This window comes from Tyto alba, unplaced genomic scaffold (genome assembly GCF_018691265.1).
Source record: "Tyto alba isolate M040663 unplaced genomic scaffold, T.alba_DEE_v4.0 Super-Scaffold_2, whole genome shotgun sequence".
Classification (NCBI taxonomy): domain Eukaryota; kingdom Metazoa; phylum Chordata; class Aves; order Strigiformes; family Tytonidae; genus Tyto; species Tyto alba.
The window spans coordinates 33006191-33031337 of NW_024881282.1; the positions used below are offsets into that span (position 1 = coordinate 33006191).

At 58.1% G+C, this 25147-nt stretch overlaps 2 protein-coding genes across 2 annotated transcripts; both read left to right on the forward strand.

Annotated features, from left to right (window-relative positions):
- The first annotated feature begins 565 nt into the window (after nucleotides 1-565).
- SH3BP1 (SH3 domain binding protein 1) lies at nucleotides 566-10980 on the forward strand. Its single transcript, XM_032996741.2, has 18 exons — nucleotides 566-785; nucleotides 2668-2710; nucleotides 3071-3175; nucleotides 4050-4126; nucleotides 4423-4534; nucleotides 4632-4708; nucleotides 5377-5512; nucleotides 6151-6219; nucleotides 6597-6687; nucleotides 6947-7089; nucleotides 7182-7293; nucleotides 7389-7470; nucleotides 8179-8259; nucleotides 8359-8475; nucleotides 8926-9023; nucleotides 9217-9346; nucleotides 9513-9628; nucleotides 10116-10980. Exons 1-18 carry the CDS (start codon nucleotides 724-726, stop codon nucleotides 10454-10456), a joined length of 1992 nt encoding a protein of 663 aa, XP_032852632.2. The 5' UTR covers nucleotides 566-723; the 3' UTR covers nucleotides 10457-10980.
- Nucleotides 10981-11362: 382 nt separating this feature from the next.
- Nucleotides 11363-13787, forward strand: LOC116959142 (pyridoxal phosphatase). Its single transcript, XM_042793249.1, has 2 exons — nucleotides 11363-11993; nucleotides 12252-13787. Exons 1-2 carry the CDS (start codon nucleotides 11408-11410, stop codon nucleotides 12575-12577), a joined length of 912 nt encoding a protein of 303 aa, XP_042649183.1. The 5' UTR covers nucleotides 11363-11407; the 3' UTR covers nucleotides 12578-13787.
- Nucleotides 13788-25147: the final 11360 nt, after the last annotated feature.

Genomic DNA, 25147 nt, shown 5'->3' on the forward strand with positions numbered 1-25147 from the left:
CTATGTCGCAAGGGGGAAGAGGATGGAGCTGCACCCAGGGGCACGGAGAGGTGCCCGAGGGGCACTGGCAGAGTTTGGGTGACCGGGTAGGGCAGGGTGTACATCAGGCACCCCGTATGCGCCGCGCAGCCAGCTGGCACGGCCACGGGCTGCCCCACGGCACAGCCGGTGGTGGGCAAGGAGAACGGGGCGGGGAGGGGGGGGGGGGAAACCACCCCAGCTGAGACAGAGAGCAAGAAACAGAGCGTGGGCCCTTCGCTCGGGCTCAGCAGCAGCATGTGCTTGTCCTGCCTTGTTACGTGTTTGCTGTAATAATATTTCCCCTTTAAGGCTGGGCTGAAGTTATTTATACTTGTGGGGTGGTGACAGGAACAGAGAGCGGAGCAGAAGCCCTGAACTGCTCTTACCTGATCTGCGGCGGAGGGGCGGACTAAAGGAAGAAGGAAGCTCAGAAAAAGAGAGGGAGCGAAAGAAGGGAGTCCAAAGGAGGGGAAGAGAAAGCAGGCAGGGCATCCCTGGGGAGGGACGAGGGAGGGGACCGGTTGGGGAAACAGAAAAAGGGGGAACGAGGGAAGGAGGGAGAGGTCCTCAGGGAAAAGCAAGGGGCAGAGAGGCTCCGGGGAGCCAAGGGGCCGCCAGCATCCGATGCCAAGTGTCACCGAGAGGTGCTGAGCAGGTACAGCTGAGTGGAGCAGCTCTCGTGGTCTCCTCCCGGCTCTCAAGATGATGAAGAGGCAGTTCCATCGGATGCGGCAGCAGCTGTCCCATCCCAACATCACCAGCCGGTAAGGATTTCTCCACTACCTGTGCTGGAGGGCTGTGAGGGAGCGGGATGCGGGTGCTGGCAGGTTTGTGCTGGGACTGGACTGACATCCCAGGGCCAGCAGCCAGGGAAAAGCGGGGGAGGACCCTGGGTTTAGAGCATCCTCAGCAGAAGCTGAGAGGCTGTGGCTCCCTGGCTCCCCGGTGCCCGCGGGGCAGCAGGAAGGCTGCACTGGTGCTGCTCAGCAGGGACATGATCCCCAAGCCTGGCTACCTCCTCCGGGGCCCATAAATGCTGCATCCACCTGGAAACGGGCCTTTCCCAAGCTTGGCTCCCCCTGCATGTGAGGGAAATGGGGAGGGACCTTCCAGCCACATGTCCCTGGCTGTGTGGTGCCCAGGAAGGTCTTAGGAGCTGGGACCTGCTCTCCCTGCTGAGCCCGAGGTGCCCCGTGGGAGCCAGATGCCCTGCACAGCTCTAGCCAGCCCACCAGCGTGGGTGTCCTGGGATGCCCTTCAAGGAAAGGACCAGGGATCCTCAGAGCACCCATGGAGGACGTACAGCTTCAGACAAATCCCTCTGGCCCCATCCTACCTCTGCCGCTTCCTTATTTTTCTCTTTGGCTTTCCAAAGCTCTCCCCTTGCAAAACCCAGAACTGAAATTACAGGGCTGGGCCCTCCCTTCCCAGCCCCCTCACTCCCTCTTTCCTACAGCCACCTCCACGGGTTCCCCAGCACCGGGAGGCTGAGTGGGACCGACTGTGTCCCCTGGACCACCGAGATCCTTCAGCCAGCCCAGCAGAGCAGCCGCGGGGAAGCAGGTCCTACAGCCCGGTGGCCTTTTGCTGTTCTTGCGTTTCCTGGAGGGGAGCATGATCCCCTTTCCCATCCCTCCTCCCTCAAGATGTCTCATCCCCATGTCGGATGCACCTCCCTTTTGTTTAAGGCCAGGCAGGCAGGAGGTCTCAAGCAGCTTGTGCAGTCCGAGAGCGAGCTCTTCACCCACTGCAGAGCCTCTGCTCCACGGGCTGCAATCTCACGTGATTTTGCTTGCCTTCAACCAAGCCACCCCCCGTTTCCTGCAGCTCCACATCCTCATCCCACATTGTCTCTGGCGGGCAGTGAAAAGAGAGAAACATGAACTAGGGGAAAAAGCAGCAGCAGCAGAGGGAAAGCAGACAGGGTTCCTGGGGTGTAGCAATGGCAGCGGGCCATGAAGCAAGGTTTCCTCTATGGGAGGCATCAGGGAGATTTGGTGGTGATGGCGGCTGGTGGGTTTTGAATTTGGCTTTGAGCAGAATTTGCTGCAAACCAGAAGTTTCGTTTGACAGATTTGCTCCTAATACCTGCTACAAAACCGAGCAGAAAGCTGGTTTCATGTAGGCGTTTCTGGAGGGGCTGGTGTTGGTCTCAGTCACTATCTTGAACACAAAGATACCCTTGCTCCAGCACCAGTGGCTCTTCTGATCTGCAAAGACGTGTGCCAGGCTCCAACAGCAATGCCCTGGATTTGCCTTCAGTGGAGAAGCGGACAGTCAGGGGTAGAAGGTTTCACCAGCAAACACCCCACTCCTGCCGTGGCCCCACTGGGCACCCTGTCTCCCAAAAAAAACAGGCTACCTCTGGACATTTGGACTGTGGTGCTCTGAACTGGAAACCCTGCCTGATGGGGTGTCCACCAGCCAGCAAGGTTGGCTGCTTTGCCCTCCTCCTGCTGTTCTCATCCCCCCCGCCGGGCTCATTCTGCCCATAGCCTTGTGTACGACTGCCCAGGCCACAGCCAGCATCTCCTGCTCCCCGGAGCCCAAAGAGAGGCAGCTGGGATGCAGAAGGACCTGCTTCCCCAAGGAGGCTGGGTGGAGGTCACCCCCGTCTGCTGATGGCTCTTTCTCCTTCCTCCTCAGAGCCCAAGAAGCAACTGAGCTCCTGCCAGAAGATTTACTGCAGGTGAGGCGCAGGCTGGGCCCGTAGGCGTGTGCCTGCTTGCACCTGGGCGTAGGAGGAACCCGCCCCGCTCCTGCCTGCGATTTGCCCTGCCAGCACACCCAAGTCACGGGGCTGGGATCTGCCCGTGACTCTGGGATCATGGCATTAAGGGAATAGCAGGCTCCTGCCATGGCAAAGGGCTTCCCCAGCTGCTCAAGGAGGGATGAATCCTGACTAGGAGACGTTGCTCCCTTTTCATCATCTGGACTGGGGATGCTCCGGGCAGGCCACCCACACCCAGAGCTGGGCGGTGGGGAGACGGCCTCGGGGCATCCACGGTTGGCAAAAGAGCTTCCCCCAGTCCCACTTTTCTGCCCCTAGATTGAGCAGAGGATCGAGCCGGCCAAGCGAGCAGCTCACAGCGTGTCCAAGAGGCTCCAAGCCTGCCTGCAGGGACAATGTGGCTCCGAGATGGACAAACGAGTGGTGAGTAGAGTCCTCCCACCGCAGCCCTGTCCCCTGACAGCAAAGGGGATGCCAAGCCCCTGCTTTGCAGGCTTTGCTGAAGGGTGGCCCAAAGCTGCACCCAGCCGAGGTCCCATCTCCAGCAGCGGCCACCAGCACATGCCTGGGGAGAGCAGAGCAGAGCAACCCTCTCAGCCATCACCGACTTGAGACACTCCTGAAACAGAGACAGCGTCTTTGCATTGATTAACCCTCCAAAGCCCTGTTGTCCATGTCCCTTCCCAAACCCCTGTGAACCCCTGGCAGCCACGGTGCCCTGCAGGGAGGAGCACCACAGGGCGGCCAGGCACAGTGGTGCCACCACTTCTTCCTCCTCGGTTTGAACCTGCCACCCTCTTCCCAGCAGGTGCTCACCAGCCCTTGTCTGGGAAGCAAACAGTGTATCCCCCCCCCCAGCACTTCCCCTAGCCCCCCCCCCACGATTTTGTGGGCTCCACTCACAACCTGACAAGCTCCAACTTGGCTTAATTATTTTTGGTGATTAAACTGCTCAACGCATCAGAAGCCATGGCAGGGCTGGTCTTGGTGAGGGCTTCCTTCAGTGTCACGGTCCCCCACAGGGGACTATCTGAGAGAAGGCTGGAGGTTTTTTAACCAACTGTGGAGCCTTGGTGCCTCGTTTAGCTAACTGGATCCTAGCTTTGGCTGAAGGGACATCCAAAGGGTCCTTCCTCGAGCCCCAGGGCCAATGGCACTGGGTGAGCCAGGGAAAGATGTGGGGACCCAGTGCAGAATTTGGCCACTTGTTCTCGTGCCATGGTGGCATGCTTCACAGGGAGGGAGCAGCCACATGCCAGCTCAGCAATCCCTTTCCTGAATACTTGTCTCTGTGCAGAAGAAGCTGCCCTTGATGGCTCTGTCCACAACGATGGCTGAGAGCTTCAAGGAACTGGACACAGAGTCCAGCCTCGGGTAAGTGCCGGTGGGAGAAAGTGCCAGGGGTGATCCCAAACCATGCCAGACCCTGGCAGAGCCACTGACTCGGCTCAGGGGCTCCCACAGCCAAGCTGAGCTGTCAAACCTTGTCCTCAGAGCAAACGCTGGCGTTGGAGTGGGGCAGGGGACAGCCAGCACCTTCAGCCTCCAATTGCAGAGGGGGCCAGGGACAGGCTCAGGGTCCCACCTGGGTATGGGTATGGTGGGGGGTGTTGGGTCAGAGTGTGGCATGGCTCCAGCCCTCAGTCATCTCATCTCTGTTCCCCACGCAGGAAAGCCCTGGAGATGGGCTGCTGCATACAGAGCTCGCTGGCCAAAATCCTGGCCGAGTTTGAGATCGCCCTGGAGCACAACGTTCTGCAGCCACTCAACAAGCTCAGCGAGGTAGCCATGGCCACCTTTCCAGCTCCACTCTCCCATCCCACCTCCCCTTCCCCGTCCCCAAGCCTCCTCCATTCACTCTGGCCTCTCTCTCCCTTAGGAGGAACTTCCCATCATCCTGAAGCGCAAGAAGACCCTCCAGAAGTTGATTTCTGACTGGAATACAATCAAGAGTCGGTATGGGGCACACTGCGGCTGGGGAGCCAGGGCATACGGGGCACAGCCCCCAGCCAGGCCGGGGGAGAGAGGAAGATGCTTGCCCTGGGGAGGAAATTTCCAGTGGCTGGGGGCGAAGTCCAAGAGGCAACAGCTCTTCGGGTGCACCCAGCCAGCCCCTCTCTGCAGGTGCATCCCGCTCTGGGCTGAGCTGCTGGCTCCACGGCACAGGAGAGAAGGGCAGCGCCATTGCCAAAGGCAGCAAAGTGCCCCAGCACCGCTCGGCGCCACCGAGATCACCCCACCCTGACTCTTGCAGGATAGCCCAGGCTGTGCCGGGTTTCTCTGGGAGAGCAGGGCAGCTAAGGGTCACCGATGGCTTGTTTCCACACTGACCTCCCTTTGGCTGGAGGGAGTGGAGGGGACATCTCAGGAACAGGGCTTGGGAAGGGTCCTGCAGACCCTGGGTGTTTCAGTCAGCCTCGCTGAGTGCTCCCTGACTTGACCAGATCGCGCCCCGTGGTGCGGCAGCGTCTTCTGGGTGAGAGAAGTGAGAGGCACTGACCTAGGAGAACCACCACAGGGCGGTACCAGGACTTGCTGTCCTCCCTGTGGTCCCCATAACCCTTCTGCACACCCGTCCCACCCCATCTCCCTGGCACCGAGCCCTCTGCTCTCCCACCCCAAAGGCTGAACCAAGCTGCCAAGAGCTCCAGTAACAGTGCTGGTGCTGGTGCTGGCCCGGGGGCATCTTCTGCTGCCAACAAACTGGAGATCTTGAAGGAAGAGGAGGAAGACGTGAAGAGGAAGGTGGAGCAGTGCAAGGTGAGAAGGTCACTCACTCTACCCCACAGGGCAACTCTGGGGCTAGAGACTTGCTCCTCTCCAGCAGCTCCATCTGAGGTGACCTAACGCCGAGACAGATGCAGCCAGCCAGCAAACAGGTCCCTTGGGGAGCAGAGACAGGAAGACGCCCCAAGTTTGGGGAAGAAGAGTAAAGGATTATGAAGCAGAAGCTGCTGCAGAGAGGAGGGTCCAGGGCCTTGAGCAGGGAGCTCATGGGGTCCCCCTTGGGCTGGGAGCCAGGCGAGCTGGGGTCTGTGCTGGGTGACATGGGGCTTTCACATTAGCTTTCCCCACCTCTGCTCTGTTTCTCTGAAAAGCCCCGCAACTTGTCTGGCAGAGTCCGTGGGCTCCACCAGAGCTGGAGGTACAGGGACCTCCTGTCCCTGCGCCCCTTGGGCCGGTACCCTGGTTGTATGGCAGGTTGCTGCCACTACCTGAATGCAAGTGACGGGGGGGGCGAGGAGGGATCTCCCCACACGGTCCCAGCCTGCCTCCCCCACCGCACCCCAAAGACCCTGTCTGGGCAACTCACGGCCTGGACGAGGGGCTTCGCGAAGGCTTCCTTGGGTGCCAGAGAAGAGGTGGAAGGTTGCTCTTCTCTGTATCTCCCTTCCCAGGACGAGTACATGGCTGACCTCTACCACTTCTCTACCAAAGAGGACAGCTACGCCAGCTACTTCATCAGAGTAAGTCCTCTCTTGCATTCCTCCTCCGTGTCTGAATGTCTCCTGGGGTACCTGTGAGCCTGGCCTCGTCCCCATCTGCACCGAGCCCACCAGCCAGGGCAAGGGACAGCCCCAGGCACCAGCAGATGCCCAAAGCTGGCCCTGCTCCGTGCACTGTGGGTTAATGCCACCACCAGCACAAACTTCAAACAGAATGGCTCGTCTCAGTGATCCCCCCTCTCTAATTTGCCTGCTACCCCTCACTATATCCACAGTCCCACGGACCCCAGGGGATTCCCCTTGCAGCTCCATGTGGGCGCAACATCCTGGGGATAGGGATCTCTCCGAGAGGGGCTGGTGCCAAACTGAGAGCCGTTTGTCTGTCCCCTGTCCGACAGCTGCTGGAAATCCAAGCCCAGTACCACCGGCAGTCCCTGGGATCGCTGGACTCGGCTCTGGCGGAGCTGAAGGAAAGCCGCAGTCAGACAGGTACCCAGGCCAAGGCAGGGGGATGCGAGTGCGGCTGGTGAGGCTGGGAGAGATGGGGTTTTTCCCCCCCTGCGCCTGCCGCTGTCTCCCACATCAGGCTGGTGGGCCAGGGACTGCAGCCTGAGGCAGGCTGGGGATGCTGCCTGCCCTGCCTGCCTCTGCCCAGCCAGGCTTGGCTCGGAGAGAAATGTCACCCCGGCTAGACGCTGGATGGCCCGCGTGGCCCCTGTCCTTCCCGACGTTCATCTCCCTCTTCCAGAGCCCTCCTTCTCTGCAAGCACCCCGGTGCTGGGGTACTATGGTGTGCCCCTAGAGACGCACCTCAGGAGCTTGGGCCGGGAGATTGCGCTGCCCATTGAAGCCTGCGTCATGATGCTGCTGGCCTCCGGCATGAGAGAGGAGGTAGGCAGTGCTCCTGAGTCCCCCAACACCCTCCCCCCTCCCCCCCAAAAATGGAGCCCCCCACATCCCTTCCCTCTTCTCCCCATCCCTAGGGACTCTTCCGGCTGGCAGCAGGCGCCTCGGTGCTGAGGAAGCTGAAGAGCAGCTTGGCCAGCAGCTCCAACTCCCTGGAGCAGTTTTACTCGGACCCCCACGCCGTGGCCGGTGGGTGCCGGCAAGGCAGGACTGGGGGACACAATTGGGCAGTCCCTGCCGGCCCCCAGCTGCCATCACTCCCTCCGCTCCCCCTCCCCTCCCAGGTGCACTGAAATCCTACCTGCGGGAGCTGCCCCAGCCTTTGATGACCTTTGAGCTCTACAACGAATGGGTCAAAGTGGCCAGGTGAGTCCGGGCATTGGGGCAGAAAAGCCTAGCGGGGCTCAAAAAGCCCCCAGTCACCCCCCTTCATCCCTCCCGGCGCTCAGAGCAGGGCTGCTTGGCCTCGTTTGCCATGTGGGGAGATAAGAAAGCAGCACTTGGTCTGTCCCATGCTCGGCAGAAATCCAGAAGGCCCCAAATCTCAGAGGAAAAGCGATAAAAACCACGGCAGGGCAAGCGGGAAGGATGCAGCCTTTTTGATTATAAGACCTTAGTTTGTGAAGACCCACTTGGCCTCAGTGGTGTGAGCCCCACCTCACCGGCCCACCCGGTTTGGCCCCTTGCTTTCAGAATGGAAGGGGTGGCGGAGGAGGCGTAGCAAAAACCCTGGGGAAAGGGGGAGAGCATCTTTCTGAAGGGACCGGCTCAGTGCCAGTGATGCCCATAGTCACAGTGAAATAGGATGGCTGCTCATGGCAAGGCGGTGCTCGCCCCCAGGCCCAACCACAAGCTATATTCGTATCATATTAAATCCCTCTGAGCCTTCGGGGTACAATTTTGTCCTCTGCGGATGCCTGCCTTAGCTGCCCAGTAAAGGCAGCAGCAGGGCATCTCCGTCCCCAGGGCTATGGCATGTGCAGGGCGGCCGACACTGGCCGTTCTGCCTTGCACAGTGTCCTTCTCTGCCGTAGAGAGTGGGCTGAGCTCTCTGCTCCTTCTTCTCTCTCGCAGCTTAAAGGACACGGACAGCCGCATACAGAGCCTGCGAGACACCTGCAGCCGCCTGCCCCAGGAGAGCTACAACAATCTGAGGTGTTTTGCAGGGACAGGGCTTCTTCGGTCCCAAGAAATCACTGGGGGGCAGCCATTCCCTCCCCAAATCCGTATTTACCGATCCCTTTCACCCCGCAGGTATCTAATCAAGTTTTTAGCCAAGCTGGCCGAACACCAGGAGGTAAATAAAATGACCCCCAGCAACATCGCCATCGTGCTGGGCCCCAACCTGCTGTGGTCACAGCAGAGCACAGGGTAAGGTCTGGCTCGGAGGGGTGGGGAGGCAGCTCCCCAGCCCCGGCTGGGGTGCCCCAAACACAAACGCCATGGGAAAGGCTGAGCCAGCAGCCTTCACGCTGGTCTAAAGCACCTGCACCTCTTCCATCCTCAAGTCCTGTCCCTCGTCCCCGCGGTCCCCGAGTGGCACGTCCCTTTGCCAAGCACATGTCCTCTTAGCCACTCTGCAAAAAGGCAGAGGAGGGGGCTGAGACCCAGAGCACTTGTGACATGGATGGCCTCCAACACTATTGGCCTCCAAAACCAAACCAGGGTTTCCAGGACAGAGAACAAGGCCCACCTCCTGCCCTACCATCCTCCTTGGCTGGACTGTCTCCCCTTCAGGCTCTGCCCCCTTTGGATTGAACACCAGAAGGGTTAATGACCCAAAACCTCTTTTCTGATGCCTCCTCTACCCCTGTCTCTCAGAGACCCCATGCAACTGGACTTGGCCTCAGTCTGCTCCATCCAGGTGGTGGGTGTGGTGGAAGCCCTCATCCAGAATGCAGACAGCATCTTTCCCGGAGGTAGGGCCAGGGCCTTCGCTTGCGGGATCCGCAGCCCAGGGTGAAGGGGGAAGGAAAGGAAAGGGACATTTCTCCACCCCCGGGAGGAGGGAAGTGGGGGGGGGTTGCTCCAGTTCGCCGCTGTGGGGTCATCAGGAGAAGCTCTGGGCAGCAAGCACTTCCTCATGGGGTCTCCTCCTTTTTCTCCACCCAGAGGTAGATTTCAACATCTCGGGCATGTTCACGCCACCCATGAACAGCGAAGGTGGCGAGGCTGCCCCAGTGGAAGAGCTGACCCCCGAGACCCCTCCGGCCAGCAGCCCCACTCTCTTGGAAGGAGAGGCGTAAGTCTGGTGGGAGCTGGGGGCTCTGGCTGTCCCAGCCTTCCCCGTGTCCTCCCCTACACCCCACCCCACGCCAGGGGCTGTACCCTCGCGGGTGGACGCCTCGGCCCCGTGGCCAGGACCGCCATGCACAGCCGAAGCGTGACCTGCCCCATTCTCTGTGCAGCAGCTCAAGGGAGCCCGAGGCCAGGCCCCCGCCGGCATCCCCAACGGTGACCACACCATCCCCCGAAGCTGCGGGGCCACCGGCTCCAACGACGACTGACGACACCACCCGAAAAGGTTAGGGTGCCCCAGACGGCACAAGTGATTGGGGAACGACACCCCTCAGTGTCACCTCCTCTGGTTTGCCTTCGTCCTGCCGTTCCCCGCATCAAAGGGTGCACGAAAGGGACCCTGCCACCAAATGAGAGGAAGAACCTCTGGCCGGGGCAGCATGGCCAGGACCCAGCCCTTCATTGCGTGCTCCAGCCCCAGACGCAGTGGGACTGTGGGGATGGACGTGGTAGATCCTCCAGTGTGTTGGGTCGAACATCCCCTCTGTAAAGAGGTGCGAGGCTCACGACCTCTTGGGAAGTGGGTGAGAAGAGCCCTCCAAAGCCGGTGTGCGCTTGGGTCTCCCGTATGGGAGCCGGACAAGGGGCGGTTTGTCTGTCAGCCTGCCTGCAGCCCCCTGCCCGACCCACAAGCCGGCACTGCAGCCCCTCCTGCCCCCGGGGGAGAGACCCCAGCGGAGGGGACCCCCAGCCCACACCAGTTTTCTTTCCAGGCAAGCGCCCAGCCCTCGCCCGCCCCACGATGCCGCCGCCGCCCGTGGCCCAGCCCCGGGGCACGGCCCCCGAGCACCCCGTCAGCCCCAAAGCCCGGCCACGCCGGATGGCCGGGGCGCCCAGCCGAGCCCCCTCCGTCCCACCGCCGCTCCCCCCGCAGCCGGCACACCGCCACAGCCGAGACGCCCCCACGTCCCCCAGGCCTCCCGGCAGCGAGGCCGAAGCGGCGGCTGCCCCGGGCTGCGCCCCGGGAGCCGCGGGCGGGGGGCAGCCGCTGCCCGAAGGAGGAAGGAGCCCCCTGGCCACATCGCCGCCGGCGGGACGGCCCGCGGAGAGCTGAGCAGGGCGGGGGGCACCGCAGGGCTGGAGAGATGGGGTGCAGGGCCCCGCCGGGATCCACCTGCGGAAACGCCGGGGTGGCCCAAGAGGCGGCACGTCCCCCCCCGTCCCCCAGCACCTCCACCTTGCTCCCTCCACGCGGGAACCCCCTGCCCGCCACCCCCCCCTTGCTCCACGGAGCCTTCCTCCCCGCGCCCCCGTGGCCCTGACGGGGCCCGGCCACCCCTAAGGGACCCGGCTCCCTGCCCAGGATCACGGGCGAGCCACCCACCCAGGTCCCGGTGGGAGCCCTCCCGCGCCCGGTGGGCTGGAAGGGCGGGGGGGGGGGGGAGGCAGGGCAGCCCCCAAGCACCCCCTGCCATTTTGGGGTGGCGGTGGGCAGGCTGGCGCCGTGGGGGGGCCGCTTGCGGGCACGCAGTCACGATCCCAGCCCTTTCCGTCGCATTTTGCCTCAAAACGTGTTGCCCCAGGGGCACACTGGCAGATACGTATAAGTAGAAATATATATATATATTTTGCAACTACGTTACGCAAAGAGCTGGCGTCGCGGTTGCAGGGAGGTGCGAGCAGGGCAGCCCGAGGTGCTGGAGACCGACCGCCCGCCCCGCAGGCGGGAGAGGAGAGGGAGATCCCCGGGGACGCCAACACCGGAGGGCGGGAGGGCAACCGGCTCCCCCCCCCCGGGGCCCGCCGAGGGACGGGGGCGAACGATAATGGCGGCTCCGCTGCCCACACGCCCCGCCGGCCGGCAGAGGGCACCCTACCGCCGCGCCTTCCCCCGGGCTGGCTTTCAGCCAATCGGCTAAGCGCGCTGCGGCTCTTGCCCCGCCTCCCTCAGCAGCCAACAGGGCGGGGTGGATGTCGCTTCGGGAGGTGAGTGTCCCATTGGTGGAGGGGGGGGCGGTGATTGGCGGGGCGGGGCGCGGCGCCCGGTGGCGGCGGCGGCGGCGGCATGGCGAGCTGCCGGCGGCTGAGCGGCGCGGGGCTGCGGGAGGTGCTGGGCCCGGCGCAGGGGCTGCTCTTCGACTGCGACGGCGTCCTTTGGGCGGGCGAGCGCGCCGTCCCCGGTGCCCCCGAGCTGCTGGAGCGGCTGCGGCGCAGCGGCAAGGCCGCCCTCTTCGTCAGCAACAACAGCCGCCGCTCCGTGGCCGAGCTGGAGCGGCGCTTCAGCCGCCTCGGCTTCCGCGGCGTCCGCGCCGAGCACGTCTTCAGCTCCGCGCTCTGCTCCGCGCTCTTCCTCCGCCAGCGCCTCCTCGGCGGCGGCGGCGGCGGCGGCGGCGGGAACGGCAGCGCCCGCGTCTTCGTGCTGGGCGGCGAGGGGCTGCGCGGCGAGGTGCGGGACGCCGGCCTGCGCCTGGCGGGGGAGGGCGAGCCGCCGGCCGCCGAGCCGGTGCGGGCCGTCCTGGTGGGCTACGACGACCAGTTCACCTTCGCCAAGCTGGCGCAGGCGTGCGGCTACCTCCGCGACCCGCAATGCCTCCTGGTGGCCACCGACCCCGACCCCTGGCACCCGCTCAGCGACGGCCAGCGCACCCCCGGTGAGCCCCCCCCCCCGCTCCCCTCCCTCGCTGCAGTTGCCGGTGGCGGGGTTGGTCTCGGTTGGGGATCGCCATCCCGGGCGAGGCGGTTCCCTGAGCATCCAGACGGGCAGCCTCCCTGCCGGCTCCCGAAGCCGTGTTGCTCATCCCCACCCCCTCCCTCCCCTGCCACCCCCCTCACCGCTTGCTCATCCCCCTGTGGCGGGACCCCTGCCCGCTAGCCCGTGGCTACTTCTTTTTCTTCCCCACCCCCTCCAGGGACTGGCAGCCTCACAGCCGCCGTGGAAACCGCTTCAGGCCGCAAGGCGCTGGTGGTGGGGAAACCCAACACGTACATGTTCGACTGCATCGTGGAGCGTTTCGGCGTGGACCCGTCCCGCACCCTCATGGTGGGAGACCGTCTGGAGACAGATATCCTCTTCGGCAAGAACTGCGGCCTCTCCACCATCCTCACCCTGACGGGTGTCTCCCGCCTGGAAGAGGCGCAGGCCTACATGGCCAGCGACAGCGCCGCTGCCAAGGATCTGGTGCCCAATTACTACGTGGACAGCATTGCAGACTTGATACCGGGCCTGGATGAGTAGCAGTCTGTACGTGTGAGGGCAGAGGGGTCAGGTTCCCCCCATCCCAGATCTCCCATCTGTTCCCATTTCTCTTTCACTGCCCTGTTCCCTCAGTTCCTGGCTTCTTCACATTCCAACGCCCTTCTCTGGGGGCAAAATAGGAGAGGGTTGTTGGGAGGGTGCAGGGTTCGAGGTGTCTCCTTTCTGCTGAGAGCTATCCGTGACGGACAGAGCTGCCAGCGGCCAGCATCTCTGGGAGAGAGCTGGAGGCCTTGAGGGGGTCAGATCAGTGTCTGTGTGGCCCCTTCGCCTGCAAGGGTTAGGGACTGGCTGTCGCCTTCTTTTTCTTGTAGATAACCAGTGGCGGCCTTTTACTGCTGTCCCTTCACTTGCATAACTCTCAACTTCTGAGCTGCATCCCTGCAGTCCTTGTGGTAACCCCCTCCTTGCCAGGGGACTGGCTGGCATTGTCACCCACCCGGTCTCCATCAGTGCCAGGGCGTGTGGAAGGAGTGTGCGGCAGCTCGGGAGTGATGAATGAGAGCATCTCTGCCTCCCATGAGTGAAAGGGAGCACTGCCTCATCTCTTCTCTCCCCTGTTCCTTAGAGATGTTTCCCTCACCACCCTCTGCCCCAACTCAGCTAATAATGAGTGTCCGTGTGTGGACTGTGTCCATCTGAAGGACTATAGAAAGGGAAGAGACTGGTTTGAGGGTGGTTTTTCGTGCCAAACAGACAAACTGTGACTGCACACAGCGGGTCTGCGGTTGTACCTTGTTTTCAAGCACCTTTTCTAAAAGGGGCTTGTGAAGGAGAGAGGGCTCCGTGACCACGACCGCACAACAGCGGTTGTACAACTCGCCCTGGTTCACCCTCCTCGGTTGGATTTTGTTAGAGTACGGTGAGAGAAAAGGGCTGATGGGGTGGGGGGATCTGTGCTCCAACTGCTGGTGTGCAGGTGACGTGGTGGTGTTGTCACTGCTGTGAATGTGTCACAGCCCTCAAAGTCATTCCTTGCTGCTTTCTACATTTTTTTTTTTAATTTCTTGATCTTATTTATCAAACTTATTTATTGTTAAAATATTGTATTATTTGTATAAACTATGCTGACTGGTTGCACCAAGGGGACAGGAGGCAGTGCCTTTGGGCCTCCCTTACTGTCCATGTCCCATGTTGATGTTCTTACACTCACCGTGTCTCTATATAATAAAGTGTGAGCGTAGGCTGGAAATGGCCTCCTTTTTTCACTTGTGGTTCCATCAAGATGAAAACGGCCTAGGTATCTTTGAGCCCTCAAAGATGAGGACATAGCAAGACCTTTCCTCACTCAAGGGGGTGCTGCTGGGTAGACAAGAGGGCTGGACAGTCTCTTTGAGCTGCTGTTTGCTGCTGTCTCTTACTGGGATCTCAGAACTGGAGTCAAGGAGGGAGGTGGCTGGTGGGGCTATGGCAGAGGTGTGGGGTCCAGCCAGGCAGACTGGAGCAATGCAATCTTTGCCAGCTGCCTTTGCATTTCACATGACTCCTTGCTGGGGAACAGTGGCTCCTTGTGATGCACCCAAAGTCTGCCTGCTGCTAGCCAGGTGAACCCCAGCGATCCGTACGGCCCCTGTGCGGCGGTGTCCAGCTCTGCTCGGGCCGGGGTGAGGTGCCATCTCCGTCACCCACCTGTAGCTTGCAGAGGGTTGAGAACTGCCCAGGTAAGGTTTTGCTGTGACCCTTCTCAACTACGCTAAGCTCTGAGTGAAGGGGAGGTGCATGTCACCATACCCGTGGAGGTGACCTTCACCGGACCGTACCTTGCCATGCCCTGCATCCTTTCCCTGGGTTTGGCTGTGGTCCCAGCCAGGAGGAGGGAGAAAACAAATTGGGTAAGAAGAGTTTCAAATCGCTTCAATGTACTTTGCCTTTCTCCCTCATGCAGGAGCCAAACCCTTCCCTTGGTCTGTCTGAACCCTTTAGCAGCTGTTGATGGTAACCAAGCATCAATAACTGATCTCAGTGTAAGTTAGTGCTGTGTCAGCTCATGTGGCAGAATTTGATGCAACTTACTGGCCCTAGGATAATTTCAGGTGCTAAGTGTCTTTCCCCCCACACTCCTCCAAAATAACAGGAAACAGCCCTTCAGAGTAAAAGAAAATCCAAAGAAATCTCTGAAGACTGCCCATCATCTTTATTAGCCCCCTCTGTATGTATCTGTCTCTCCCTTTTGTCTGTCTTGTCTCCAACTAGACAACCAGAGGAGTGGAACCCCCTTAATGAGCATCTGACAAACACTTGTATCCTCAAGCAGAGCAAGATGGAGGCCCAACGCGCCTGCTAACTCCAGCTGCCTAACTGGAGATACCCAGACCCCGGTTTATTTTTCAGAGCACTCTATTCTTGTATCGGGCTGAAACTGGGAGGGCTGTTGGGGCCACAGCTGGGAATGCTCAGTATGGCTGCAAATTGCAAGGACAAAGTTTACCTGTGCGTGTACAGAAGAGGTGGTGCGCAGCAAGAGCATCCCCAGGAGAGGGCCCTTTTTTTTCTAGGGTGCTTTGAGGCTGAAGGCTTCTCGTGCTCTCTGTCTCGTTTGCTCTGTCCTTTCCGGCTCCCCAGCCAGCAGACGGGGGGGCTGGAGGCTGTGGTCTCCCAGGCTGGCACACCGGGAAACAGAAGGGGAACCAGGAGCTAATCAGAGCGTTACAGCTGTGTTTGGGCCCTCTCCAAAGGGACTTTGGAGTTCGTCCTTTAGATCCCAAATGGTGAGCCTGCAGAGTAGATTTTCACGTGGCTGCTGCTGAAAACAGAGCTCAGCAGAGGTGATGGCTGATCCCTATCTCTTAAGACTGTGTAACTTCTTTTGATTTGGTCCACCTTTCCCTGAGGGCTGTGCTGTGAAGCAGAAGTGGACTTGGAGCAGAAGGGAAATAGGTTTATAGGCTTCACCCGGCCTTCCCTTGGTTCTCCATGTAGTTCAGGGCACCAGGCAGGGGTGACGTGTGTCCTGTAAATGTTTCTTCTCCCCAGCAATGGAAGCAGAGGGATAAGTGCTGCCGCTAGCCACAGGGCTGCTTTTGCTTCAAATGGGGATGAGAGCAGCACTATAGGGGTCTATCAGGTCTGCCAGGCTTTGGTTTTGTGTCATTTCCCTCTGCTACTATAACTCCTGCACGTAATGAAGGTGAGTATGAGCACATCTTATTAGAAAACTCGTCTGGAAGGGTCCCTGAGGGATGGTGAGTTCTCCATCCAAACCCTTCGGACATCTGTTCTACCACTGACACTAAGGGGTCTGTGAACCTCACAGAGGTTGGGCCTTGGTTCCCTCTGGGGGGGGTCTGGTGGGGCTGCAGAGCACATCTGCTGTTGAAACTGAAAAAAAGTGATGGCTCCTGCCCGGGTAGCTGATTTCTTCTTGTCTAAAGCAGTTTTTCCTCTTGGGTTGGGTGTTCAAGGAAGCAGTGCAGTTGCCAGGGAGCACAGGGCTGTGGAGAGTGGAGCAGCGCGTGGGAGGGCGGAGCGGATGGGAAGCCCAGCTTGGTGTAGTGTAGGGAAGGGTATTTATTTTCTCACCTTCAGAAAACTGCAATTGTCCTTTCCTGCCGTGCAATAGAGACAAGACCCAGGCAGTTGGCAGTCGTCCCGTTACCCCAGGAACCTTGTATCCTTCATCCGTAAGCGCGGTTACCGTGGCAACCGCTGGCTGGATGATGTAAGCAGCAACCTGCTGAGCATCGCTTGCTCTGGGCAAGGCCCAGGGGGAGGCTAGGGATGCCCCTGTTCCCCTGCCTGGGGGAGAGGCGAGTTCATCTCGCCTCCCAGCCTCCAGCCATCGTTAGGTACAGACAGGTGAAGGAGGCGGAGAGCTGCTAGAAGTTTCTCTGGGCTCTTGGGAGCTTGGGGCAACGTGGAAAAGGGTCAGATATACGAGTAGGTGAGCCTGCTTCCATAAGAAGCTACCCCTTGAGCCAGAGTGGACCGAGCTATACCACTCCCATCTGTGTGCAGGGTTCGTGATTTGATGACAGCTAACCCAAAAGCAGCCTGTGTGTCCTCCTCTGTGGCTGTCTGCCTCTTTCCTCTACTGCTCTGTGGCCCCCTGGCTAGCCTGCTCTCACCGGCCCAACTTCTAGGGCACCGATCCTTTGGCAACCTGATATCCCCTAGTTTGAAATGTTCTTCATGCTCCTGTTTTCCCGGGATCAGCATATTAACAGGTGCTTCCTGTGTACCTTTTCAAACATACCACTTTCTTCGCTTTCAGAGAATCACAGAATGGTTGAGGATGGAAAGGACTCTGGAGGTCATCTGGTCCAACTCCCCCTGCTCAAGCAGCGTGCTCGGTGCCAGCAGCCCAAGCCATCTCCAGATGGCTTCTGACTATCTCCAAGGATGGAGACTCCCCAACCTCTCTGGGCAGCTGGACCGGTTCTCAGTCACCCTCACAGTAGTGAAGTGTTTCCTGGTGTTCAGAGGGAACCTCCTGCGTGTAACCGTTGCCTCTGGTCCTGTTGCTGGGCACCACTGAAAAGATCCTGGCTCCATCTTCTTTGCAACTTCCGTACAGGTATTTATAGACATTGACAAGGTCCTCCCTGAGCCTTCTCCAGGATGAAGAGTCCCAGCACTCTCAGCCTTTCCTCATAGAGGAGATGCTTCTGTCCCTTCATCATCTTTGTGAACTTTCCCTATACTCTCTCCACTATGTCCCTGTTTCTCTTGTACTGAGAAGCCCAGAACTGGACACAGCACTCCAGGTGTGGCCTCACCAGTGCAGGGTAGAGGGGAAGGATCACTTCACTCAACCTGCTGGCAACACTCGTCCTAAGGCAGCTCATGATACAGTTAGCCTCCTTTGCTGCAAGGGCACATTGCTGGTTCATGTTCATCTCAGTGTCCAACAGGACCCCAGGTCCTTTTCTGCCCAACTGTTTTCCAGCTGGGTGGTCCCCAGCATTTACTGGTGCCTGGGATTATTCCTTCCCAGGTGCCAGACTTTGCACTTCTCGTTGAACTTCACAAGGTTCCTGTCAGATCATTTCTCCAGCCTGTTAAGGATGGCAGCACAACCCTCTGATGTATCAGGCACTCATCCCAGTTTTGTGTCATCAGCAATCTTGCTGAGGGTACACTCTGCCTCATCATCCAGATCATTGATGAAGATGCTAAACAGGATCAGACCCAGTATTGACCCTTGGGGTACACCACTAGTTACTGGCCTCCAGATAGACTTTATGCCACTGATCACCAGCCTCTGGGCCCAGTTCTTCGGCCAGTTTTCAGTCCATCTCACTGTTTCTTCACCCAGCCCATACTTCCATTGGCTTATCTGTGAGGATCTTATGGGAGACAATGTCCACTGTTCTCTTCTACCAAGCCAGCCGTTTCATCATAGAAGTTTATTGCATTGGTCAAGCAACTGACTCTTCAGGAAGACAACAAATGGGCCCAAAGATATTCATCGGTGAGTAGATGCCTTTAATGTGAAGAATTAATGATCGTCCTGGCTGGGAAGTTGTTAGTGTTCAACCACATGACATGGTAAGAGAACTAGGAGGATCTGGAAGGTGTTGGGACTGGCAGGACAGAGGAAGGGTTTTTTGCATGGGAAAGTGCCTCCCGAGCCAAGAAAGGATCATGATCCTAGGAACTCGCTCAATACTTGCCCAACCTGATGTGAGAGTCCCCCTTTGCCAAGGCAGACAGCTCTGGCACCACCCTGTCCTGCAGCAGCTGGAGCAGGGAGGAGAAGGCAGCGAGGAGCAGCAGCCTGTTAGTGCCTGCCCTGGGGACGCAGCCAGCGTTTACTCTTCCTCCAGCAGCCGTGGGAGTAGAAGTCCCTCCTCTGCAGTACAGCTTCCCTCCCCTCACTTCTTACACAAGGCATTTGCCCCCTCTACCCCATGACATGGGCTTCCAGGTACCCCTTTGCCACCCCTCTGTCATTATCCAATTTTTGCTTCCTTATTGCTGTCTCGTTTGTTCCACAGACTCTGACCCTGGGAGACTTGAGTGGCTATGCACATCCAGGACCTGCTGCTGTGTTGTTGGACTCTGCCTGCCTGGGAATTGTGTGCAGATAATGTATTGGAAGTGCTCCTGACAGACAAGCTATTTTGGCACTCCATATATTCCCTGGGAGATACTAAACAGCTGAACCTGCTGAGAGCAATTAAAAGCCATTAAAAACTCCACCAACTTGGAGTGTTGTACTGATCTTTGTAGCTTCAGTATACGGCCACAGCAAAGCACTGTCAGCTCTGTAAGCCTTCAGTGTGGAGACAAGGCAGACACGATGCCAAAAACATTCCCAGATCACAGGGCAGCTGCCTGCAACAATCCAGGTTGTTCTGCCCCGTGATTTAGCCTGCTAGATGTGCAGCTCCAGCAACTAGCAGTTTCCATTCTGTAAAGAGGATATTGCTGAGCACTGAGATGCTCTCTTCACTTGTTAGGGGTGAGAGAAACCTGTCCTTTAAACAGACACCGTCGTCCATCAGGTTGCCTGAAGCCCTGTCCCAGTCCTTCTGCTCACCAGCCCTTGCTGAGCCTCTGGCCTGGCTCCCACAGAAGCTGCAGAGAAAGTGGTACCCGATTAAAATTTGGGGGCAGGGATTACATCCTTACTTGACCTGCTTCGAGTAACCTGAAACAACTCTGTTTCCTCCAGGTACACTCCACTGTTGTACCGGAGCTGCCTGTATGCAAGTTAAGTAGCTTATCCCTGCAGTGTGGATGCCAGGGGAAACTGAGTCTTGGTGGGCTGTAGATTAGAGATTTCCCACCTGCCAGGACTACAACGACTGTGGCCCTGCCAAGGTGCCCTTTCCTCACAAAACAGAAGTGTTCCCGACTTGGTGTCCTCCCCTGGCCCAATGCATGAAGGCTGTTGATTCAGCTAACATTGGGCAGAGCTTAGGAGAGGTGTGTAGCAGTGCCAATCCCTCTTTGAGAGCTTGCAAATTCTGGGGGTGGAGGTGTGAAGAATGGCAGTATGTTCCTGTTCAGCGCTCCGGTACAGCTCGGGGACCATGTGCCTGCCGGAGCCTTGGTAACCTGGAGAGTGACACGTCTCATGAGATGGGCCGTACTCTTCCAGTGGAGAGTGTAGGCTGTTTTTCGGCTGAGCTTCCTAATGCTTATTGCCTTTTAATCCAACGCAGTCTCATTAGTTGCCTTCCCTCAACAATTTCAGGGGTGAACGGACCTGTGTCGTTGAGCAATCCCACACTGTGCTTGACTCTTGTTTGGCCACAGGCAACTTGGAATGCCCTTGAGCCAATGTTGCTGGGACTTTACCTGTTGGTGCAGGTTTTTGAGCTGCTTTCTTCTCGGTTATCTGTTCGGACAGCCTGATGTTAAAGATGCTCGAGACAGCTCTCTACAGAAGTGGTCTTCCTCATCCCAGAGGTCACTTGTCGCTTGCTTACTGCCTGGTGCCAGCAGCACAGTCCTTCATACTGGAGAACACTTGTTCCTCAGGTCGATGCAGGGATGGAGGTGGCTGGTCATTGCAAGCAGCACATGGTCCTGGCTGGCACATCTTTTAAGCATCAGGATCTGAGGCAGACCCCCATGGTTGCTGATGCAATACAAAACTCTGCCATTACTACCTGCAGGTGTGACACAAGCTTTCCAGAACAGGGTCTCCAGCAATGGGACACAAACAGCAGCAGGAAAATCTGTCAGATACCTGTAGTGACTCAGAAAGAGATACAACTCTGGAGAAGGAGTCTGTGAGTTACCCTGGGACTTCTGACAGCAAACCTCCAAGCTCAGCAACATGGAATCATCCTGTCTGCTACCCGTATTTCCTCCTCCTGCCCTGGCAATGTTCTGCAATGCAGAGCAGTAAGGCACCTGCAAAGGATCGTCCTTACGTGCTCCTTGTCTCTTGAACTTGGATGCTGCGCCAGATACAATAAGGAAATTAGATATCTCTAATAAGTCATCTGTCTAGGGCTCTCATTTTCCCATCTCCTGGACTGTTGTTCTCGAAGTTGAAAATAAATCTTGAAGTAAGAGGCTTCTGCTTTGTGTTCCCATTATGCTGATTGGAGTGAATTGACACCAGATTTCTCTTTCATTTCATAATGTTAATGTAAATTTTCTCTTTCCTTTTTCCTTTCTATTGCAACTACCATGGGCTCCACTGTCTGTCAGATCCTTGTACAAATGGAGTGTGAGCTGCGAATCCCTGTCACCACCCTCCCCACCAAGACCAGCTGTTAATCCTTTAACACACAGCTGGGTGATACCTAGAGGCCTCATTAGCAGGCATGGTAAGAGGAAAAATTGCAGCTGTATAGAAAGAAATGCAGCTGAAATTGTTTTCCAGCAGACCTCAATTTTGCTGTTGCCTGAGCCTCCTGTCTGTCTGTCTGTCTCAGTAGAAGGGAAGGAGTGGGAGGTTCCATGTCAGTTGCTCCATATCTCTGCAAACCCAAGGTAAGCTGGTGTTGCCTGCAAAAAACTCAGTTATTTTCACATCAGTCTGATGCCCAGTGACAGGAATGCTTTTACCACAAGAGAGGAGGCTGTGCCAGGCAGGGCCAAATAGCTGAAGGTTGTAGAGTGGGATGGAATGGTCCTGGGTGTCATCCTGGCTGATGCGGGCTCACCCATGGAAATATGGGTTGATAAATGGCAGCTGGCTGGGAAAAGAGTATGAAGTGCTGTCCCTTCACGCATTCAAAACTTGTGTTCCTCCAAGTGGTTGAACAAGTCACCTTCCTGAGGGCTGAAAAGCTGGATTTATAACCACAGACAGTTGTGGCTGTTCTTCAGGCGTCAGCTTCTTACGCTGGCTCTTGTCGACACCGCAGGGCCCTTAACTACTGCTGGCACCCCAGGTGCAGCCAGCCACCCCGCGGCTGCAGCTCTCCTCTCCAGAGCTGTTTCTCATCACAGATCATCCTCACTTCCCCCCACAGCTCCGGTCGGCAGTGGCTTGGTCACGTAAGCGTCTCTGCTCGGGAGAGCCCGGTCGTTGGCACGCAAAGGCTGTGTTCTGGAGAGCAAACAGTGCACAATGTGGCTGACAGCCCCGCAGTCTGCATCCAAGTCACAGCTCCCTTTTGTGCATGCTTAATCAGCTCCTTCTGTGCCGGGCTGTGCCGCACTGTTGCTTGGCATCTTCTGTCACCCTTCCAATTGCTCTTAGAGCGACCATGCCCTCCATTTACGCCCTATAGTTTCAATGTTATAGATGTATGTTTTCCTGTCTGCACATTACCCTCCCTTCAATAGTTGTCTTATGCAGTTCTCCATCATCCCTTGATGAACACCAGATATCCGGCTCGCTGCTTTACCCGCTACTCCATCAGCTGCACCACCACAGGAATTGCATTTTCTATTTTCCAGGCCTGTAGCACATTTTTTTGACTATCCATGTCAAAGTGAAGGAGGACCTAAGCTGTTCAGGCACTGCTGTAAAGCCCTTAGCAGCAGTTTCAGGCGCCTAAATCTCTATGAATCAGGCCCGAAGTCTGGAGAGCAGGAGGGGGAAAAGGGCCATCCGCAACGAGCCATCTGCAACCCCTTCAGAGGGGTGCAGCAATCCCAAATCCACGTGCAGTGCCCGTTTCCAGAGCCACGTGGAGGGCAGTTACTGATCCAGGCTGGGTGGGCGGACAGATTTCACAGCACAGGCGGGCAGTGCCCCTTCTCCTCTGCAGCTAGGCAGCCCTGGCCGGGCAGGGGGAAGGAGAGCACTTGGGACCGTGGTTGCACAATGCTGGGAAGCTGCACGTACACAGCCTGGCTGTTGTAATGGCAGCCCTCGCCTTCAGCCCAGCTCGTTCACTGGTGCCCGGCTGCTTTGCCCTCGAGGGGTGATGTTTCAGCAGGAGGAGGCCGTAGACGCTCAGCCAGAGTGGGGCAGCCACCACGCCAACGAGGTTGCCACTGTGGCGTGCCCAGCCAAGCCAGCCCCTGGAAATCCAGGGCTGTCTGCGGTCAGGCAGCCCGCAGGCACGGCCGACAGCAAAGGCGAGTTTGGCACCCCGGTGCAATGCGGGCAGGGAGCTCTCTGCTCCTCTGCAGGCAGAGCTGAAACACGCCGGCTGGGCGAAGGCGCGCTGGGGAGCTGGGGCTTGTCAGTGCTCGCCCTGGTTGCAGGCAGAGGTGGCCGGGGACTTGGTCCACCTGCAGCTGGTGCGGCGTTGAGATGCTACCAGCAGTGGGAGCCTGGGGAGCCACCTTTGCGCCGTGCTGGGGAGAGGCAGGGCTTCCTCCAGGCACCCAGTTTTGCTGCGATAACGGCCAGCGCGACAGCGCCCTGCAAAACATCCACTCCAAACTGCTCTGGGGATGGCAGGGGGGGGACCCAGAGCTGGGGAGGGTGCTATGGCTACCAAAAAGGAGTGGTGGGTGTCGACATGCTCTGAGCAGCATCCTCCCTCAGCTCGGTGGAGGCAGAAGCAGTGCAGTAGGGCACATCCCCTGGGGAGGAGATGCTTTGGGAGGTCTCAGGATCCCCATTCTCATCCCCAAGGCACCACTTGCTCACCCACCATCCTCTGTCCCCTGGCCAGGCCAGCTCTGACTCTGCCTCTTGTGCCACACGGCTATGCTGGTGTTCCCACCAGCTCTGCTAGTGGTGCTAAAGCCTGGTGTGCTGGGTGATTCTCCTTCATGGATGTCATGGTGCTCCCAGAAGTGTGCACACACAACCCCAGAAGACTGAAAAATGTTGCCTTAGAAAAGAAAATAAGAAAGAAAAGCAGTGCATTTCATGTTTCAGCCTTGTGGAGGGACCAAAGAGTATCTCATCTTTAGAAACTGCCAGAAAGTTAAAAAAAAAAAAAACGAACCAAACTCATTTGTGAACTGTAGTGCATGTCCTGCTTTCTACCCTTCGCAGGGATTCATCCTTCCCTGCCCACTGCACGTACCTGCACCCTGGCACAGTGCTGGGGCTCTTCAGGGCTGGGCTGAGACACCCTTCCTTGGGTGCTCAGGACAGAGAGGCAGCCCCTGCAAACACACAGGGGTGTCATTCTGCCTCAGGCCGGACCCACACCAGGCCAAAAACCCAAAGCAGCAAATGCTTCTGAACCATTTGCGAGGCTCCCCTGAAAAGGGCGAGCACACGCCCAGCAAACTGGGCCACCCTGTCTCCAGCAGCTCTCGCCCCTGCCCAGAGGGCACGCTGGCACTGCTGGCACGCTGCTTGCAGAGAGCCTGTCTTTCTCGGAAACCATCCCATTTCCCCATGGGTAGTATCGCTCTGAGCCAGTGCTCACCCTCCTGCCTGCAAGAGGGACAGCCAGCTCGCAAAACGGCCAAGAATCCTCACCCACTTCTATTTCTGGGAAGAACAGCGCAAAGCCCAGCATCTCAGTTTCACTCTGAGGGGTAAAACTGTCTGTCCCCCAACCGAGCTGAGACGCAGCCATGTGCTGGGCACAACCTGACCTTCCTGCAGTGGGAGAGCATTGGTTTTCCAAAGGGGAAAAAGTGACTTGGTGGGGACCTGGTCAGCATCCAGGTCCAGTTCTTGAGAGCGTCCTCCAGGTAGCTGCAGCCCACCAGCTTTGGTCAGTCATGCTCTTCGTTTACGTTGCCTGCTTTCAAGAAGACTGAGAGGGGCATTTCTGAGGCAAGCCTGACCCAAACTATGGCAACCTTATGATCCCCAAGGGTGGGTACATGTGTGGAGGGGTTAGGTTTCCTCCATCAGGGCTCCTCCAGCTGGCCCAGTGCCCTGGGCTTCACCACAGACCTGTACAGAGACAGTCCGGGTCTCCCCTTTCTCAACTAGGGGCTTATCATTAGGTTGAAAGGAGGAATCTCTGGCTCTGGGGACAAGGTTTTGTCCCCATTTTCCACTGACTTTTTTCTCCAGGGCTAAATGAGACTTCCTTTCATCCTCCATTCCTCTGTCCCAAAACATGGGCTGTGATGGCTTCTCAGCATTAGTCATTGCTCTTTGGGGAAATAAAGTCCTTCTGCAAGCCATCTTCTTTACCTGACAGCTAGCAGCCTTATAGGCACAGCAGAACACCTTCTGGAATTCATCCCAAATCCCTCTGGGTGCCCAGAAGGCCAGGGGAGCTTTGGGAGCAGATGGTCGGAGACACCCGACCGCCGCTCCTCCAGCATCCCACGGCCCCATGCAGCTGCATGCTGCCTAACCAAGTGATTGCAGTGACCTGGTCTGCCTCTCCCCCTGGCCCAGGGTTTGACAGCCCTGAAGCCATCCTTTCCAACCCCGCTGCATTGAGTGAACCAGTCCCAGCACGGATCCTGACCTTGCTCAGGCCACAATACACGTAGGGACCATGAGCAAAAAGTTTGCTGTTCCCGAAGGACAGAGTTGCCCCAAAGCAAGAACGGCTGCTGTCTGTTCCTATCCTCTTGCCCCTTCGTGAATCCTTTAACAGCTTTAACAGCTTTAATCTTTAACAGATCCTCTCAGTCCAGGCTACTGGAAGTTCATGAGACTTCCCTGGCTGGTCTTGGGAACTTGAGGAGGTGTTTTTCAGGAAGCCTCAGCCTGACGGACATCGCGCAATGCAAGAAGAGATGAAGGCTGGTGTTTGGTGAGACCAGATCCCTCTGGCACAGCACCGTCCGCTGCCGGAGGGCCGCCCCAGACACCTG

What these genes read in the sequence shown, in the direction of transcription:
- SH3BP1 (XM_032996741.2), top strand. Translation starts at nt 724, where the DNA reads ATGATGAAGAGGCAGTTCCATCGGATGCGGCAGCAGCTGTCCCATCCC. An exon ending in GGACCCCCACGCCGTGGCCG is followed by an intron (nt 7,294 to 7,388) that starts GTGGGTGCCGGC and finishes CTCCCCTCCCAG; the next exon opens with GTGCACTGAAATCCTACCTG. An exon ending in TGGTCACAGCAGAGCACAGG is followed by an intron (nt 8,476 to 8,925) that starts GTAAGGTCTGGC and finishes CCTGTCTCTCAG; the next exon opens with AGACCCCATGCAACTGGACT.
- LOC116959142 (XM_042793249.1), top strand. Translation starts at nt 11,408, where the DNA reads ATGGCGAGCTGCCGGCGGCTGAGCGGCGCGGGGCTGCGGGAGGTGCTG. An exon ending in CGACGGCCAGCGCACCCCCG is followed by an intron (nt 11,994 to 12,251) that starts GTGAGCCCCCCC and finishes CACCCCCTCCAG; the next exon opens with GGACTGGCAGCCTCACAGCC.